General features: G+C 40.7%; 1 protein-coding gene across 1 annotated transcript in view; it reads left to right on the forward strand.

The window, feature by feature from the left end:
• The window catches only part of igsf11 (immunoglobulin superfamily member 11), a 112,685-nt gene that overhangs the window by 17,976 nt on the left and 74,017 nt on the right, over positions 1 to 20,692 (forward strand). The window contains exon 2 of the mRNA XM_030744910.1: positions 15,830 to 15,859. Within this exon, the coding sequence (XP_030600770.1) occupies positions 15,830 to 15,859 (30 nt within the window). The remainder of the gene's footprint in view (positions 1 to 15,829; positions 15,860 to 20,692) is intronic.

The following is a 20,692-nucleotide window of genomic DNA, read 5'->3' on the forward strand; positions in this document are numbered from 1 at the left end:
GGTTCCGAATGTGTGCAGGGTGAACAAACCCTCAGAAGCATCAGAGATCTCGGGTAATCTCTATAAAGTATTCTCAGTACAGAACTGCACCCTGTTTTATTAACTCATGTTTGCTCCTGTTTTGCCTGTTGAAGGTAATATCTGTTGGATTGAAGCTGAGAAAAGTCTACCAGCCCCTAAACAGAAACTGTGGGAGCTTATCTTAACGACTGTACTCAACAAAAATATAAACGCACAAACCCAAAAGTTTAAGTTAAAGTGTGAGAACACATGGACTGTAATAAAGATCTGGAACACTGGTTGCTATTGAAGCCTGAAATGATACTGAGTGTATATACACAAATTATTGTGCTTATGCATTGTTGATTAGCTATGAGATAAAATAGGAAAATGTTTTGTGCGTTATTATTGTTGAGTGTTTTTGATCACCAGATGCACAGGAAATAAACAGGGTTGTATACTGAATACGCTGGCATGAACCATTCTAATCCTTATTATATATACTTTTTACATTTTTTTATTCTTTCGCCATGGTAAAAGTGGTATTGAATATTTTCCTGATTATCTGATTATACTGAGTTTGAAACTCTAGTATTGGTCTCGTCTTGGGAAAGAACCATGTGGCACACCGAAAGACGGCTGTAATGCTTAAACCTTGTGAGGCGCGTAGATGGCAACAATTTTAAGGAAAATAAAAATAGCATAGTATCAGGACAGATTTTATTTTCAAATTGTCATTAGCTACTTTTTTAGCTATGCTCTTAGCACCATGAAATTAAGGTTTTAGTGCAGGAATTTAAAATGAAGGTCAGAATGATGTGCAATAATCAATCAATTTTTAAGAAATGATCCAAGTAATTAGAAAAAATTTCAAATAGACTCCTCAATTAAAAGTGACTGTGTATGTAATGCCAGTCTTTGGAAAGGGTGATTATATGACTTTGTCTTCTTTGTGTTCCCACAAGTGGAGTCTCCTGTGGTTATTTGTTTTTTTTGTCAAGCGCTCACATATACATACACGCACATAGACTCACACATGCAAATATGTACACATTCACACAATGTCAAACAATCCAATTAGCTGCCATCTAGTCAATTGGGGTAATTACCCAGAGACTATTAAGTCATTTTCTCCCTGTGCACTATCACAACTGTAATTATGGCAAAGCAACAATGATGTGCAATTACAGTTCACTGTCATTGCTCTGCAGTGACGTGATGTCAGTAAAGATGGCTGAGGGAGTGAGATGATAGAGAATCACTGTATATAATGCTAATGCAGAGAGAAACTGTGGAACAAAGGCAGGCTCAGTCAGTGACAGCAGGATAGAGCATCCTCAAAGGGACTTGTGAGTCCCATTCTGTCTTTTCATAAACATCTCATAATCAATGGCAGAATATCAAGTAATCCATCTTCTCTGGCCTGTAAACGGTCGACATTTTCCCTTTATTAAAGCTGTGAGATGAAACAGGATTTTAACGATGATGTGAGATGATCGATGACTCCACTGTACTCAGCTGGAGAGTACTTTGTTAAGGCGGGGCGTTGTCCCTTTCCTGAAAGATTTCTCCATATTTAGAGAATGATTTCTCCACTGGAATTTGACTTTTTGATAGCTTGAGTTTGGCGCTTACTCTTTTGTGCATTGTAAATAAGCAGAATGGAGCTGAGTAATGCTTTGGGACTGGCACTGAGATGGAGCGAGGCAGATACAGGAAGAGAGAGAGGCAGCTTTTCCTTATTACTGTACCAGTGGGTGATGAGAGAGATGTGGAAATGTGTGTTGTGTATTAGAGCACAAAAAAACAAAACAAAAAAAACTCTTTGTTGAAATGAGCATCGTGTGAAATAGCAGGATCCATTGGAACTGTCATCAGCGTGCCTGCACAGCCGCATGAGACTCTATTCACCATTGTTACAGTAAAACGCTCTTTAGATAAAGACTCGTAAACGCAGCTTGCATAGCAGAGCCAGAACAGTAACAGATTACGCCACTGACATGCACCAAGGGGAGGAAAAAAATGACTACATTTTTAATTAATCCTTGTTTGAGTTAAGATGAAAAATTAATACTGTAAGTTAGCCTTGCAGATGAGAGGAGCCATATATGATATAGTGTTTCATAGCTGGTTATCAAAGCATCACAGGCTCTGGGAGGATGGGGTTAGTGGGTTAAGAGCTAAACTGTTAAGGAATTTTAAGTGAGCGTATTTGGGGACCAGTTGACTTGAGGTGAAAGTAAATCTGAGAGAACAAATCAGCAACATCGGCAGATTTCACATTTGGTTTAGCAGCCAATCTGAGGCTGAACCTGACAGTAAGGAAGGAGAAACAGGACTCGGGATAGATGAAGAGAGTCGGACAATGAAGGATAGGTACAAGCTGCAGCCCCATTTTCCATACTGTATAGTACTCAATTGTTTTGTGAGTTTTGAGGGGTGTTCAGTGAAGCCAGATTAATGGGTTACCAATAGGTTCTCAAGCTTGAAGTCAGATTTTTCTGTGTCAAAAAGTCGCCCTCTTTTAACCTGGCTAAATCATTGTGGTGATACACATAACCTGGCCGGGAGTAGGTTATGTTCTGAGTTTTGGTTTAAAATCAGCTGGAAGTGTCACATTTTCACTGAATCTTATTTACAGCATGTTTTAAGTGGAATACAGATTCTCCTCTGGGGGAACATGCTTTGAATGTGTAACTCGTTAAGCCGTTCCTTACCAAAACCACCGAATGAAGTGCAAACTGTGCCTTGGGTTGTCACAGGAATGTGCATGTATTAATTTGGTGATGCAGAAAATGTATAAACATTGTTCTACTTGATTGTAGTTTGCTGTTAAGTTGGTTACCACTGCTGGAATTGCAGCTACTAGAACACAGAACACACATCAAGAATATCCGTTAAATCAATAAAATTTATTTCTCTTTGATCTGCCAACAACCAAAGCAATTTCCACGTCTCCTTTATTAGGCTACAGGATGGTAACCATTAATGTTTCAGTGGATCCAGTTTAAATTTGCAGAGCTTTAATGTGCAGCTGTAGCATTAGAAATAAACAGCAGTACTGAGAGAGCACTCAGCAATAAAATAATTAACTTGGGTTACAATGTTTAGTTTACCACTGCAAAAATCACCAGATTAATGATTCCTGGAGCATTACTTTCTTGTTTTTTTTTTTTTGCAACATACATAGATAAAAATATAGATTTTCAGTCTCCATTTTATCATCATCATCTAATATGTCTAATTGGAGTAGGCAGCACTCATAGGGATCACTTTGAGTGGAAGAAGAGTGATATGACCTGTGAATTGCCCCTTTTCATATGAGTGTGCACTGTATGAAGCAGAAAGCCTGGCTTAACAGAGAAAGTTGCACAGTCGTGATACCTTCTGTTCTAGCTCATCCAGCTCACACCTCGGTGTTCCCAGGCCAGCCGAGAGATATGATCTCTCCAGTGTGCCCTGGGTCTACCCACCTCACCTGGAGACACCCAAGAGGCATCCAAGTCAGATGCTCAAACCACCTCAAGTGGCTCCTTTCGATGTGGAGGAGTAGCGGCTCTACTTTGTGCCTCTCCTGAATGACTGATTTCATCACCCTATCTCTAAGGCTGAGCCCAGCCAGCCTTCAGAGAAAAACTAATTTCTGCCGCTTGTATCCAGGATCTCAGTCTTTCTGTCATTACCCAAAGCTCATGCCCATATGTGAGTGTAGGGACGTAGATCGACGCTCAGCTCTCAGACTAGTACGGCGTCTGCATCACTGCAGACTGCACCAGTTCATCTGTCAATCTCCTGCTGCCTTCTCCCCTCACTCATGAACAAGACCCCGAGATACTTAAATGCCACCTAAACGTTTCCACTTTGCAATAATACCACTTACAGCTGATTGTGGACTATCTCAGATGGAACGAATTTCACAAACTGACTTGCTGCATCAGTGACATCCTGTCCACGCTTGAATTCAGTGAGCTCTTTATAATGTTCCATTCTTTCACAAATGTTCAGAAAGGCAGACTGCGTGGTTAGGTGCTTGATTTTATATACCTCTGGCAATGGGACTGAAAACATCTAAGTTCAAATATTAAGAGGTGTGGCCCAATATTTTTTCTAGTTTAGTTGTCTAGAAATGCAGTCGCAAGAATATAAATTTACAACCGCAAACACTTGTTTCAGTCAGTGACTTATAAGAACTTAATTTTCATTTAATGGTCCCATTATTGCCCCTCAAAAAGTATCATGGCAGCAGTTCTAAAGCATCAACACTCAAGTAGTACAGCTGTACAATGACAGTGAAGCTTCACTAATCTAAAGAAAGACAAACCAGTTTACACCTGAAATAGATACATTTTCTAAAATTCTAACCCAACCTCAACAGTAGCATTGCTGCCTCATAAAAAGGGCGGTGGAAAAAAATAGTTACATTTTGTTGCTTTATTTGAATAAGTTGTCATTTTGTCAATAATAACGTTCTTTGTGGTTTTAAAACCTGTGACTTCCTTTGCATTATATAAATGTTATATCTGGGGGCTAAGGGAGTCACAGGCAGAAACTAGAGAGAAAGAAAACAAAATGAGAATGAGGTTGAAGAACTGTGACGAAACGGAAGCGAAGTTCCATTAGGAACAGACAACAAAAGTTGGAGGAGAAAAGCAAAACTCCAAATAGGAAAACATCATTGTCACCTTGTGCCAGCCATGTTGCAGTTCATGTCCACGCCTGTCCGAACTTGAACTTTGAACCTTCTAGGAGTGATGAATTATGCTGAAATTAGCTTTGTGAACTTTAACTTTTGACCATCAAAATCTAATCAGTTCATCCTTGTGTCTAAGAATGAAGAATTTGAAGAAATTCCCTCAAGGCCATGTGAGAGATATGATTTTGCTGGCATGGAAGCATAAAAAAATTATAATGGAGTAGCTCTGTAAGCTTAATTCAGCGGTGGGGCTGATATGATGACCTCATACACCTTCTGTTATCTGTTTAATTCATGACAAAATTAATTTCTCCTCTCTTTTCCACTCCTTCCACTGTTCCCCTCAGCTCAAAAACATCTGGAGCTTGCCACTCCCCTCTGTTAAACCCTTTAACCCTTATTTGCTTTGCGCTATCCCTCGATCTTCCGCTTTCTGTTGATAGGGCAGGGGCCTCTCAACAGCCCAACTGCTTCATTTCCCTCTTATCCTTTCCTTTCTCGGTTCCTGGCCTGGGGAGTTGTGAATGAAATTTTTTGTATTTTTATAGTTCATTTGCACCACATTTCTCTCCCTAGCCTGCTGGAGATTCAGGTGGGCATAGGTATTAATAGCATCCCTCGTTTGTGACGTCAGCTGAAATCACACGTGCCTCTTAATGCTCAGATGCTTTATATCAGATGCATCACTCTCAACAGCTATTTAGTCACTGCTGTAAAGCACTTGTCAGTGTACAGCTTTCTTTCTCACCTCCTGGCTGCCTTTATGCTTCTCAGCCTCAATGACGGATTCATTTTCTGCCTTTCCCACTCGAGTCATGTTGTCCCTCTTCTATCGGTGGAACCCGCTGTCCGCTTTACCTCTGTTGCTGCCCCCCCAAATCATTCTGCTCTTTAATGTGATTGTTATAGTGTTTTTACCCCCACCCCCCCCCCCCCCACCCCCCCACACCCCCCCCCCCCCCCACCACCCCCCCACCCCCCCCCCCCCCCCCCCCCCCCCCTTTTTTTTTTTTTTAATTTCTCTGTGTGCATCCATGTGAATAATCTCGCCTCTCACTCTCTCTCTCCCTTTTGAGAAAAGGGCCTGCATATTCTGCCTGAAAGCTTTGTGGGGTCCTAAATGCTAAATGCCAGTCACTCTCTGCCAGGCGCCTGTTTAATGCTGGTCTCCTTGGTGATGAGGCCAGCAATCAGGCCGTTCTGCACCAGACACTGGGGTTTGTGATAGAGCGCTCATGTTTGTGTGACTACACTAGTGTGTTTGTGTCAGTGTACAGTAGATTTGTGTGTGTGTGTCTGTGCTTTGCCCCCCCCCCCCATCTGTGTAAAGACATGCACTGTATCTGAGGGAGAGAAAACAGGGCAGTGCGAGCGACATGTATTCACTTGCTCATTATCATGTGAATGCTTTATGTTTCCCATCAACATGCCTCTGCCAAACAAGGGGGCCCCTGTTCTCCCTGCCAGGGCTCGAGCGGCACCGCATCGGCCAGGCACCAATGTGGTGCCGTTCTTAGCTGGCACAATTCGCCAAGAGTTTAGCTCCACAGACACTGCTGTTGGCCTCATCCCGATTCAGTCCATCTGTACTGGCATCTCAGCAGCCGGCGAGGAATCAGTCTGTTGGAATGAGGTGGGAAGACTCCATTCAGAAAGACTGAATGACTGATGGAGGGCTTTGCACTGATTGGATTTAGATACTTATGAGGTAGTCCAAAGTTATATGTAAGATGAGACTATGCAATGATGTGCAGTGATCTATTTTTAACTATAATAAAAGCTGCGTGGCACTTTTATTACTCAAATTTACATTATGAGTTCATATTTATGAATTGTGTCCAGTGTAGTTCCTTATGTCCTTCAATAAAACAAATACTCAAACTAAACTGCACACACTCAGTTCATGATTACAGTTTGGTACGACAAGAATGTCATGCTGGTTACTGCTGCACCCACGGCCTGCAGGTCTATTCTGCGCTCTCGTTTTCATGAGTTTAGCTCAGCTTTGGGCCTGGTTGTGTCCTCAGCCAATTCCAAACCTCTGCAGCTGATCCTTTTTTTGTCAGACGGACAGGCCAAATATAACTTCCATTATGTCTGTCGCCCGCTCAGCAGTCAGGTGTGAAGTCTTGTCGCTGTTCTCAGGTGACTTTGGAGACAGCGGGGGGCCCTGCAATAGTCGTGTGTCATAAACAATGCACAGACAAAAGGTGGCTGAAGTAGGACACTCACCAGTGTCTACAGGATTTCTGAAGGAAGGTAGGCTATCACTTCTGAGTGTAACACAGTACAGTGCACAATATGCCTTATATTGCATTGAGTTTAGCTCACTTATATACCAAACTTTTGCAGATATCTTACAAGTAATTATGAGCAGTAACTATCAGAGCTCCAACTGTATTTTCACTAGTGTCATCTTTAGTGAGGTTTTAATAAAGTTATTTTAATAGAATCAGCAATTTAATTGTGTCCCAAAAGAGGCAACGAGACAAGGCTCCTTAAAGATAATAAAAAACAACAACAGTTGGGCCAATTCCGATTCCTTAATCAGCTCCCAAGACGATTTAACCGTCAAATGGAAAGATTTTCCCTAAAATCAAACGTGTGCTCGGAGGAGAACCACCAAGCAGATGGCCTTGTCCATTATCATCATCTTCCCGCTGATACACTACAACGAGGCCCCTACATCGGCTGCTGTTGGGCCATTGATCGGGCTGACTGATTCTAAGTCTTTGGCACATAGGTGGAGAGTTAGAGGTCAGCCCCGTGCTCTTACATCTCACTGGGACCAATTTAAAGTCCTGAATAGCCAGAGGTCCTAACAGCACAATTGCCTGTGCTCATGCAAATCAAAGATTTCAGTGCATGCAAGGGCAAGGATATGTGCGTGCGTGTTTGTGTGTGAGTGTGTATGTCAGGAGGTTTTTTTTTTTTTTAATGCATGCTTCTTCATGCACATGTGCATTCTGTTGTAAAGTGCTTGCATAAGCAACATTGAGACTTCTGTGAGCACTTGCGTGCAGCTCACACATACTTGAAATGGGAAGGTGGATAAAACCTCAAGAAGACTGTAAATGAGCATGTTGTATACCGATGCACTAACCCAGAAAATGGCTCCACGGTGGTTAAGGTGTTATATACGATGAAGACAATGAGTTACTGTCAATGGCCTGAACTTGGGTTTGGGATTGAGCCCTGTAGGAAAGGCTAGCACAAATCACACAGAATAAAACAGCATTAGCATGAGCCTGCCAGTGTTGATCCTTTTGGGGAACGACATTCATAGAGTTTGTTATATCCTTTAAATGGTAGCTACATTTAGAATCTCTTTGATCGTGGACATGAACTTTAGCAACTGTGAACACATTTCAGAATGAATAATAGACATTTTAACTACTTTATGATCAAAAGTTTTTTTTTAATCTTAATGTAAGAACTTAAACACACCATTCGGGCCATCATAATCAGACAAAACTGACTGATTTGGGCACTTTCAGGATACAGTCACATCAAGGAAGTCTGCTTCCTCAAAATCAAGGCAATGTCTTTGTCTACTTTCCAATTAAGCCAACAGTGAATCACGTAAAACTTTCCACGGAGGGCTGATTTTGATGGAGAATGCAAAAATAATCTGGCTACCTCACTTCCAGGCTGACTGTAAAATGACCTTATGATTAAAACATATGTGAATATATGAAGTTCGTTCCAGCACTCGCATGCTCTGACGCGTCTCTGCCAGACTGAGCTACTCTAACTGCCTTTATTTCTTTCACACTTATTCCAATTAAAAGATGACTTGTGATTTAAGGATAACAACCTGCTTGGTAATATGTACAGTGTGTGTGTGTGTGTGTGTGTGTGTGTGTGTGTGTGTGTGTGAGAGAGAGAGAGAGAGAGAGAGGGAGAGCATATGTTTAAGAGACAGGGAGAATTAAACTGTGTGTCAATGTGATTTTATCAAGTGCTTCTTTGTCATGTCATTATTATCTTGGCCTGTGTGTGTGTGTGTGTGTGTGTGTGTGTGTGTGTGTGTGTGTGGGTGTTGTCTTTGCTATATTGGCTTATTTGATGCCTGCATCGGGAGTTCTCAGTTCACTCATTGGGTTAATTGACCTCTCGAGACGTTTCTCTCTGCAGTTGTAATGACTGTCTGGATTAAATGATTATTCTGCGTTGGCCTTAGATGTGGAATTTGTAAGGGCTTTGATTTCTGAGGTGGCTCATTATTTTTCCCTTTTTTAAAAAAAAAATGAGACATTTGAACTTACCATCTCTCACATTTTAAATGTCTTTGATGCATGTGTCAGAAAAAAGAGATCCTGCTGATGTGAAACGCTGCATGAAAATTAGACCAACTAGCTTTTGCAGTATGGAGATTGTGGGATTTCCATTTTTAAATGTGCAAAATTTGGAGATCAATAATCAATATTTCCCCACCACCCATAGTACATTCAAAGAGATATGATCCCATCACATTAACTGTACTGTAAGTAAATGTAGTTAACTAAAATAGATTTGGGCAAACAACAGCGCAAAAGTTAAGTATGTAAACATGATAAATAATGCAAGTGATAAATGATGCAGAGTAGAAGGGAGTGCATTCATGCCAGTGTTGTAAGGTAGTTATTCTTAAGATTTCCTTTAAAGCAAAAAAGTCGTTAAGTTCTTCTTGCATTGTTTGCGTCTTTGTCATTTTAAAACCAGAGCGACTAAATTCTTCCTATGCCTGCATTTTAATTACAGTGGGTCTCCTAGGGATTTTTACAATATGGGTATCACAACCCTTTGAATAGTGAACAACCTGCTTTAGAACCTGGCATGCTCACAGACATGCATGTGAGATTAGGCAGTGCATGTTTAATGATCATCTGAACTGAACTTCAGAGATGTCTGAAAATTGCTTGGAACTGCTCGACTTTCTGAAAGCTGTCAAAGTTGAAATGGGCACCGAGCCAGCCCGTATTTATACATGAGGACACAATTGGATCCTTTTTTTCTACAAGTGACAATATTGAGTACAGTACAGCAAAGACTAGAGATTGTTTGAAGATTGATGGCACACAACACACAGTGCTGGTACAGTGGCTTCTTGTCAGTGGTTAAAAAGGACATCAGAGAAATGGTCTCTGATAATCACAAATGCCAAATGAGACAGCTGCCGTGTCTGACTAAAAATACATTGTGTTCATTGCATTGTACTGAAAGCAGTCAGTGAGACTCAGGTTTCCATAGAGGTCATTCATTCAAGTTGATACATGCTGAAAGGCTAGTCGATCATACTTATCAAACCAGTGTCAAAAGCAGTGTTTAGTTTTGAGAAAGTGTAGTGATTGTCATTGAACTTAAAGGTGAAAATTAATGGCTGTACTTCATAAAGTTTGAAAGATGTGTTAGCACTGCTTCTTAGATAAGTTTCACTGAGAACTTGTTACTGGGGAATCTTATGTTTTCACACCTAAAGGCAGTCTTAAAATGATTTACAGGTGCAAACTGTGAAAAGTAGTTTGATATGCATATAAAATAACCAACTTGTAGCAGTTCACAACTACAGTACTGTGCAACAGTATGAGTCCATCCCTCATTTCTTTATATTTTGCTTTTTTTTTAAGTGGTCTTGAGCAAAGTTCCCCTTTCTGAAGGTCTTTTCAAAGTTTTTCTTTGGACATTGGCTGCTTTTTCAATCAATTCAGTGCAGTTAAATTATTTAAATGGGACCTAACTCCAGTGTTGTGTCTATACATGATAGACAATTTTAAATTCTATATGTATTTGTTGCTTGCTGCCTGTGACAAACAATATGCCTACAGCAGATGAACAGTATCTGGAAGTCATGTCCTTAAGAATAGGAAAACAAATCAAGCAAAGACCTGACACAGGACCTCAGTGATGCATCTTCAGTTGCTCCATCTACTGTTCACTGAAGCCTCATCAGAAATGGTTTCAGTGGAAGGGCGGCTGTCAAGAAGCCATTCTTAAGGAAGAGAAACAGGGAGGAAAAGCTGAGGTCATGCCAAATTACCACAAAAACTGGACTCAGAATCAGTGGCAGCAGAATGCTCCTTATACAGTGAGCGTCCACAGCCATTTGTAAAACATGTGGACGGATTTTCATGGAACATTTCTCATTTTCCTAGCAAAATATAAAGAAATGAGTTCTGGCTCAAAAACCTTTGCACAGTACTGCAGCTTACAGTTCCATAACAGTTAATAGCCTTAAAGAAAGGATAGGTGTCTGAGGGTAATTAACTTAATGTGCATTGCAAGATCATTAACTAGAAATCATAATTCTTTTGCAAAATCTGCTGTTGCATTTTACTCTCGAAAACAAGCGGGCGAGGACTTGCTTAGGTCAGGACTTGTGCAGAACACGCGCTTGGTAATCAGCAGGTAATAATTTCCAAAAAATGAATATGCAGTGTTTTAGAACAGAAGTCTTCATTTGTTTTATTCACGTGTAGATAAATTTTATATGAGCGATATTAAAAGGTCTGATCATCAATGATTAATAGTCGTTGTGCTGTAATGTAGGTTAGGGCCCGCGAGGCTTGTGAGCTGGAACGTAAAACAAACAAATCATTCTCCATAAAGGAAAACATCTCTTAACACCCTCTCCGCTGTTACCTGCCTCGCACTGACCTGTATTCCCAGTAACAAAATCATCTATGTGATGAAGTCATGAGGGCTTTTTTTTTTTACTTGTTTACATTGTTTGAGGCACTCTCAAGGACAGTATGTGTGTTTCTTGATGCTAAATGAGCATACGCGCTCACTCGGAGGCATTCACAGCTACACAATCAAAGAAACAAACTAATGAAGTCTTTCTGAAACAAACAACTTGATTAAAACCCAGGAGGGGAGAGAATCAGGGTGAACACTGTGGGTCATGAAATCATGTGTGAATGAATGCCAGAAACGTGTTTTTTAAAGATCTGGTTTGCATGCTTTCAAGAAGCGCTCTGCGTCCTGTGGGAGTTTGTTTGGGCATGTTGTCTCCAACATGGCTTCCTCTCTACCTGCTTATCAACTCCTGGCTACAAGCACTAGCGGGAGATATGAGCGAAGGTTTGCCTTTGGGAGGCACATGTCTGTTTGCTTGAAGCTGCATTTCTTCAGTGTCCACTGAGCAGCTCTCTACCTTCCGTGTTGCCTTCAGAAGACAGAGGTAAACACTGTTTGTGAGGGAGACTAAGACAACAAATACACATCTTTAACGGTAGAAAAATGAGCTTAATAATAATTGGATGTGATGCTTTAGGTTACAAGAGGCTAATATTTACCCTTTGCACCAGTTCAGGGCATATACTTTGATCCACTGTGACAATTTAAATAAATCACATTTTAATTGTGCGTATATGCTCGGCAGTAAGTATATTCTTACTCTTCTTATCTCTATTTTCACTGTGCCAATAGTGATGTCCTTGGGAAGCAATCAAACTAAAGACACCCCACAGTGGTTTGTTTTACTGGTACCAGTTTGCTTTTAGAATAAGAATAAATAGCCTGGTGAATTTCCTTCATTATGCTACAAAGAAGAACAACAGTAAATTTGTAACTCACATGGTGATAATAGGTCAGTGGGGTATATTTCCTTGGGCTTATTTCCCAAATTATAGGTGAAAATATGAAAAAACAAAACAAAACAAAAAACCCCAAATGATGATGCAGCGAAGATTTGTTGTATGTTCATTTGCAGAGCGTCTAAGCACATAATTCAACAGTAAAATGCTTCAAGTAAAACTTTGTTTTGTGTCCGTCACACAACATCCTTGCAACGAAGAAAAAAATGGTTGTCCAGTGATTGCAATGAATTTCTTTTTCAGTGGTAGATTGCAGGTAGTTGTGGTAACCAGCTGGTAGGCTAGTCCTTGAGTGGTCGCCTGGTGGGAGGCAGCCTGTCTCCAAACAGTTGCAGTCTGACTGAGACTGACTGCAATCACTCCCAGACAGATTGTTAAAGGTTTGCAAGGTTAATTTATAGACAGACAGATTGCAATATTAATCAGTCAGTCAGTCAGTCAATGAGCGCAACTTGTCTGCAAGACTTTCTCCTGCAATCAGGGACTTGATGCAACTGGTTGCTAACTGGTTGTATTCTGTTTATATTCCTATATAAACCAAGATTGCAGAATGGTTATGTTTTAATCATCATCTTTCTTCAGGTAATTAAATAAACTATATCATGCCATCTCACATGGTTAAACAGAAGTACTCATATTTGCACACACGCTAATAGACACATTTTTAATGTGATCCAATCTGAGAAACTACGCTGTATTTGGTATCACGCACAGGCAAGATTTAATTTTGTGCTTCTCAGCTGACTTTAAAAAACTCTACATCCTTTGGTTCAGTGCCATGAAGCCCTCTCAGAGTCAGAGGGAAACTACTAAAGAGCTACAAGTGAGCATTAGCTAACACGGCTGAACACAGGACACACACACACACAGTGCTAACAGTAAAAAGTCAACTAGAGATAGAGAGGTCAACACAGTGCTCGAGAGAAACTTCCAGAAAGGTTTGTGATCTGTGGCCGTTAAAGAAGTTTTCACTCATGGGGTCTACAACTGGTGGTGGTGTCGTTACCATAGAAACTGACATTCCCTTGAAGGTACTTGGCAGCCGCTGGCGATTGTTGAGCTCGGGTAATGGTTTGAAATTCTCTGTCAAGTGCCTCAGAGGTTGAGATTAAATTCAACCTGCTCGCAGTGGACTCGCACGGTGACTTATCGCATTGTTGCAGAGTGAATGATGGCATTTAGAGAGGGGGACTACAGTTTATACTGTCACCTGTTGCTCACGACATCAAATTTTTTATTTTGGCTCTTTTGTTTCTGGCAGCCAGAAAACAAAAGAGCACCGTTAATCACTGAACTTTCATTCATCGGTTCATGGTCCTGCGCTGTTTTTTTACATCTATTGTTACACAAAATTTGAATGCAAAATATTAACTGTTAAAATAGCAGTTCTCTTCCAATTTTCCCACAAGCCTTTGCGCCATCTGAACAAGCACTCCTTAACAACTGCTGAAATGATTATGCCTCCAGGTGCAGAACACTCCAGCCGTATGTGGCAGGTAGTGTGAAGACTTGCTGCTGACGGTCTTGTGAATGTCAGCAACTGTAAAGGATCAGCCGTGTGAAGCATCAGCCTCACACCTCTGCTCGCATCATCAGCTCATGCAGAAAATATGAAAGATTATTACTGTGTGCTTGTTTTTCTTGTTTTTTTTTTTTAAACCTCTTCACACATACAGGCAGTGCAAAATGGTTTTCTATTGACCAAATACATGACATTATGTTTACAAGATTATAAGAACTCAGCTCTCTGCAGAATGTTTGGATTGGTAACATAAAAGAGAAGTATTGAGGTGTTATTTGTTTGCTATATGAGCCACAAAGGGAGTCAAGCTGGGGCCCCTATATGGGTAAAATAACCTAAATCCTGTATGTATTTAAGCAATGCATGAAACTGTACAGGAAAGCTTAGGCATCTTGTTGTGTTCGTGTGTGCGTGTCATAGAAGACTGTAAAGCTTATTTGTATGCCACAGAAGTGGCTCTTGTTTTCTAGGGCTCCTGTAGCCTGGGTGGTCAGCCTCTGTTCAGCTTGAGAGAATCAAGGTTTTCAGCAGAGGACAGATTGTAACTGCCAGTGTTTGCCGCTTTTCAGAATACTTTGAATGCAGCTCCAGTGTGGGACAGCGAAGCAGTGCTTTGCCTGAAAAGAAAAGACGGTGAATCTTTGAAATTGGAAAACATAAGAAGCTTCGAGAAAGTAGCAAAGCGAACAGAAATACCCAGTTAAAACCTTTTTTTTTTTTCTCTCCCTGAAGATGTTGTGTCAGTGAAAAGCTTTTATCGCTGATTATAGCATTCAAAGCGCTTTTAAGTGAAGGTAAAGATCTCAAACACTCACTGCAGCTTAGCAGAACGCCACTTATCAGTCCAGCACTGGACCGTCTCAATGCGACAGCAGATGTAGCGGGCATCTGTTTTGCACACTGACGCGATGACAGGCTCGTTCAATCAGTTTCAGAATGGAAACCAGTAATTGGGGTGATTTGGAGAATTGCGGGGAATGTGTCGTTTTGCCTGCACAGTTGGTTGGCACAAATTGGCATTGGGAGGTCTATGAAAACATAGAGTGAATCTATAATATGTTTAAAAATGAAGATGCAAGTATACCTTCAAAGTGCTTTCTGTTATGTCCTCTGTGGATGCTTTACGAAATCTCTTACCACAGAGCTGAGACAAAATACCGAATGTGCCCTCACCCCCTCGCGACTTTGGCATTAGATTTTTTGCTACGACGCTCTTCTCCTCAGTTGGAAGTGTGTTGCTTCCAACTGGTGCGATCAGCTTAAATCAGAAATCAAATAGGCCGATTGCTGCCAAATTTGATGACGACAGCAATTAAAGATGATATTGGCTGTCTTGTCACATGCGAGTCAACACACTCACAAAAAAACACATAAAAAAAAAATCTAAAAAAACAAACATGTTACTTTGGTGGCAGTTTGTATTGAAGAGCAGCTCATGGTGATTGGAAGGGGTTTGTATAAACACTCAGAAGATGAGATGATGATGCAAAACTTTCAGATTTGCATTTTGATTACCAGCATGTTCTCAGGCTTGCAAGGGAAGTTCATTTAAATGTGTGTGTTGGAGCAGTGAACACGTGACATGCGTTATATCACATGTGAATGATGACTTTTTTTTGGTAGATATGCATCCATGCTCAATAATTACTTTATGCCTACTGCCGGGGAAGGATTTAATTAACTGCCCCCGTGTCAGGGTAGATAATTAGCCAATAACACACATGCACAGACACAGACTCTCTCTTGTGCACACATAGACTAAGTCAATATGCTTGCAATCCTAATGCTGAAACTATAGTTACTTACTGTGCAGGAACCTTGCTCAAGAGGCAGTTGCAGAGGGATATTGAGAAAGATGCAAGGAGGAACTGTGCACGGCGTGGGTTCTGTCTGCCTGCAGAGAGATGCTAATTTAGATTTTTTTGTTTAAACTGCTTCATCAGTGTGGTGGTGCACTGTATGATTGGCTCAGCCACACTAATGCTCACTCACAAAACACAACAGTAATTATGTTTTCCTCTCTCTTTTTTTTTGCAGGTTCAAGGTTTGATCTACACATCGGGAAAGGTAAAAATAATGCTCAACTTCCTTTCAGATCTCTTTCTTTGCTCTTTTATTCCCTTCCCGCGCACAGGGGCAGACGGGATGATTAGCAGGCATTAAGCTGTATCTGTATTTGTGTGTGTTTCCAGGTTGTGTGTGGATGGATATAACAGCATTATTTGGGAGATTTGTGGACTAGTTTGTCTTTGTTTTCACTGCACACTCACACACATGCATGCACATAGCACAGCAGACTGTTGCCCTAATCACAGCGAACATAAAATGTGGATTAGCGGCGTCTTATGGTATCAGTCATAATCACACACAAACACATTTTGAAATGCTCCAGCACATAAGCACCTGCTGCAAAACTGTGAACCTAGCACATGTTTTAGGTCTTCAAGTGACTGCCATTCAGCTATTTCAGTTTCTAAATTTAATTTTGTTGAGTTTCTTGAAAGGCCCGATTCTGTGACACTCGGCAGGACATTTCTCCCAAGTGATTTCACTAAGCACACGAGCATAACAGAACATCAGCATTTTATCTTTCCTGAGATTCATTGTGTTGTTTATGATGACAAATATAGCCGTTTTTGGATTTTGCTATCCAGGCAGTATTTGATCATTATTGTGATAGTGCACCTACAGCTCTTTTGGTCTATTTCTGGCAGATGGAGTCTGTAACGGTTTATGTCTGTGGCCTTCCCTCTGTAGATCACAGAGTATTTAGTCCAGAATAATCCCCACCATCTGTTATCTCCTCTACTACATTTTTAGTGCTCAGTATCTCACCGTCTATCTGTCACTCTTTCCTATTACATTTCCGCTTTTTTTTTTTTTTTTCAGCATTTCTCTGTGATCTCTCCCAGCTGTTTTTTTTTTTAAATTGTGCTGACCCTCTTCCTCTCACATTCAGCCTTTCAATCTCAGCCACGTCCTAAGTCCTCTCAATCCCAGTCCGACTGCTCCTTCTTTCTCTTGTGTTTTTAATTTTCCAACTCATTCTTTTTTTTCTGTCCATACTCTTTTTTTTTTCTTCAAATCTTCTTCATGCTTCCTTTTAGTGTAGCTTTTCATCTGTCTTATTCTCTTTGGGTGTGTCTGCACACTCCTTTGCTTTCCCGTATTTATCCCTTTCTGTGCCCACACACACAGACAGTCAAATCCTAATCTGGGCTTCCATGAAAACACGTTACATCCTCTAGTTTCTAATCAGAAAGTCCTAAAAATCCACTGTATTAGTAATGTAAAGTACTACATTTATTTCGTCATTATTCCAGCAAAACATCTCCAAAGATTAATTATTTGTGAATCCACTGAATTTATGTATAAAGGCTTTCCTAACTTCTTCATAACTACATGCTCATATGCCTTTTAAGCCAACTTTTTTTTTCCTGATTGGAACTCTGAAAATAAAAGGACAAAAACAACAAAATATAACATTAAGCTTGGGTTGAAAAAAAATTTAATTCTCGAATCTGTTAGTGTGCTTGAATCCAATCCACAATATGAGAGTGGACAGCACTCAAAGAAAGCAGCAAAGTTCTGCAATAACAATGATTATAGGAGGGCATCTCTATTCAGTAAATATTGCCTCAATTTATTATTTATTTCCTGCTTATTGTGGGACATAATGGTGAATTTAGTCATTCAATCATAAGCTATATAAAACAGTTTTTAGATGTCTCTGTTAAAAGGTTACATGTAGCATATAAAATGTTATTCTCTTACAGTATATCACCTAATAAAAACATTTTGCATGAAATCTCTTATTTACAATGGTCCAATGCATGTACATTTAAATTGCTCAGTTTAAAATATATGTCAATATTATGTGGTTCCAGTGCCTTTTCTTTTGCATTAGCCTACCTGAAAATACTCAGTTCTGTTGTTTCCTCTATAGGGCGTCAGTCACACAGGTCGATGACCCCTGGCAACCTCGGGTTGATGGCTGGTTGCCACGTGAAATTGGTTGCAAAGCGGGTGCTGTACCAGAAAGCTCCTTGTGATTGCTTAGATTACTAGCAGTTAACTGCAGTTTGCTTGTGGCAGACTGGAAATGGAGATTGTTTGCTTTCAAAGTAAAAGTAGTTGGTTGCAGCAGTAAGGCACAACTTTTTGCCAAATGATTTCTGTTTCCATTTTGAATCTCACTCTTCAGTTTCGCTGCTTGCAAAGTAGTTTGCAAGTGTTTGCAGACAAGTTTGCTTCTTCCATGAAAACTACTGGGACCTCTGCAACCTGCTAGTGATCAAAGCAATCGCCAGGAGGTTTTTGGTACAGCACCAAATACGTCTTTGCAACCGATTTTACAGTAGGGACTGCTAGCAAATGCCAGCAACCTCCAGCAACCACTTGCCAACCAGTTGCAGAATACACACTTTTCCCTAGTGGCCGTGGGTTACAAGGGGGTAACTGACCAGTCTCTATGCCTGTGTGAATGGAGCTTTAGGAATCAGTTTCATAGAGACTGTCAGCAACTTCCAGTGACCACTCGCCAACTGGCTGGGGAATGTACATTTTTTTTCCTCATGACTGGTGGTGACAAATGGTGCCAAATGGTCTCTAGGCCTGCATGACTGGGACCTAAAGTAGCGTAAACAAACACGTTAGGGACTGTGCTATTCTCTTTCACTTTCAACTTAAGAAAAGGAATGCAAATTTAACTATAAATGAAAAAGCAGTTTTGGTCAACCTCCAGAAATTGCAGAGTACTCCAAAGCAGAGCAGCTATAAAACTTTCTGAGTCATATGGATCAACTGGGTGATAGTGCTGTGTTTACAGCCAGAGCCACAACTATATTGTTGATGACAAACATATGCGGTAACTGTTGTAAACTAAGCATTTAGAGCTGATTGACTAAATTATAACAATCAAGTAGGGACTGTGGAGGTATCTTTTGAACACTTCAACAATACAGACCTACTTACCATAACTGAGAACCAAGCAGACAGAGTCAAGATGATGAGATGAAACACTTCTTGTGTTATTTTAATACAACTTAACTTGTTTGTTGAATAAAACATGAGAAAAGTACATTTGCGTGAGAGATATTAGATGTTTTAAGGTTAGAGGAGGAGACCTGACTGAAACCATAACGGTAAAAAAAAGAATCCACTTGCTTGAAAAACCTCATTTGAAATGTGGAAGGCTCTTGTCTTCCTCTACAAGCACCACTAACATGCCCAGGGAAAAGGCACTTGACTCCCAGCTACTCCACTTCCGCTGTTCTGTGACAAATGGTATATGACTATTGCAGAAATCCTCAAGTGTGTACAACTGCATCCCTTTTCTCTCTGCTCGCTTCTCCCGACTGATGCTCTAAGCGAGACTGAGCTCTTTGTCAAATTATACATCTGAGAACATGACAACAACATTTCACTTAGCGCACCGACATGAGCATTTGTGACACTCAGGATCTCTACAGAGAGAAATTCAGTGTGCTGTAATGTAAAGAGCAGAGTACAAGGTTTACACTTCGTGATATATTCACATAATAGCGTGCCGCATGTGTCTCGCAACAGCAGCAATGACAACTGAGGCGACCAAAACGCACACAGGTATGACATCAGCATTGGTGACTTGGTTGTCAGCCATGTACAGCACATCTCTGTACCGGCACACAGCTGGATTAACAATGCCTTGACTGGATTAGTGGGAGAGTGGTGTGTGTATGTGTGTGAAAGTGAGAGAGTCAGACAGAGACTGAATGATAAAACATGATGGTGACTCCTGTGTCAAGTGGGTATTTGATAAAGCCGGATACCTTAAACAGATACTGATAATACCCCGAGATCATCATATTTTGGCTCGACTGTTAATGACATCACAAAACCAAGCTCTCCACTTGTGTACACACACGCACACACCGTACAGAGCAAAATCATATTCTCGTCATCTGACCTAAATCCATTAGTACTAGGAGTCACAACCTCTTCCTCCCGTTCCTCTCCCTCAATTTCCTGCTCTTCCACTTCCTCCTCTCTCATTTTCCCCCCTTTGTGGCCCTTTACCTGGTTGAACAGCAGAATTGGACATATAAATGTTTACAGCTTACAGTGGACACTTCAGTTTTTAGCCTGTCGTCATGCTACTCAGACTCACACATTTATCAGTTTTTATCAGTTTTCAGTGGGAACAGACAGGCAGTAGCACAGAGCTAAATATATGATGGTAAAGATAAAGCTGGAAATATTTGTCATTTAAAGCACATGAAAAACTGTTTTTGTGTGTGTGTGTGCTTGCATATGGGTGTGCATGACAAGATTGCCAGCTGGGCCATTTATGCTAAACTGCAAGTGTCTCTGCTGCTGTAAATTGCTTTGGATTGCTGTTAATAGCTACTTTTGCCATTTGCCTGTGAGACCAATATTAAAATCTGCCATGATGTCATTCTTCTGTTGCTCTTTCATCCTCACTGCTGCAATATGTTTCTTGGATTACTGGATTTGAACATTGCACAGTGCTCTAAGAATGTCAGTAATGAATATAAGGCGTGCAAGCTGCTTGACTATTCAAAACGCTCCTAATTGAAATGCTGAAAAGACAGCTCTGGCTAATCAGCTTAGAGATGTAGTCCACAGCTGACAGATAATAAAGAGGATCTTGGTGCTGAAGAGTCTATTACCACCCCTGTAATGAGAGTTCATATAATATCGTTCGAGGACAATGGAAGAACAGGGAAGTTAGGCGAGAGTGGGAGGCTAGGAGAAGTATAGGACTGCAGAAAGAATGAAGAGGTGGCTCCCATTGTTCGAATTTAAAAGATGCGACTGAGGGAACAAGGAGACCTGCTCCAGGATCTCAAACTGACTGTGGGTACATATCATCATCAATGACCAATTATGGACTTTAGT

This window comes from Archocentrus centrarchus, chromosome 13 (assembly GCF_007364275.1).
Source record: "Archocentrus centrarchus isolate MPI-CPG fArcCen1 chromosome 13, fArcCen1, whole genome shotgun sequence".
NCBI classification, from domain to species: domain Eukaryota; kingdom Metazoa; phylum Chordata; class Actinopteri; order Cichliformes; family Cichlidae; genus Archocentrus; species Archocentrus centrarchus.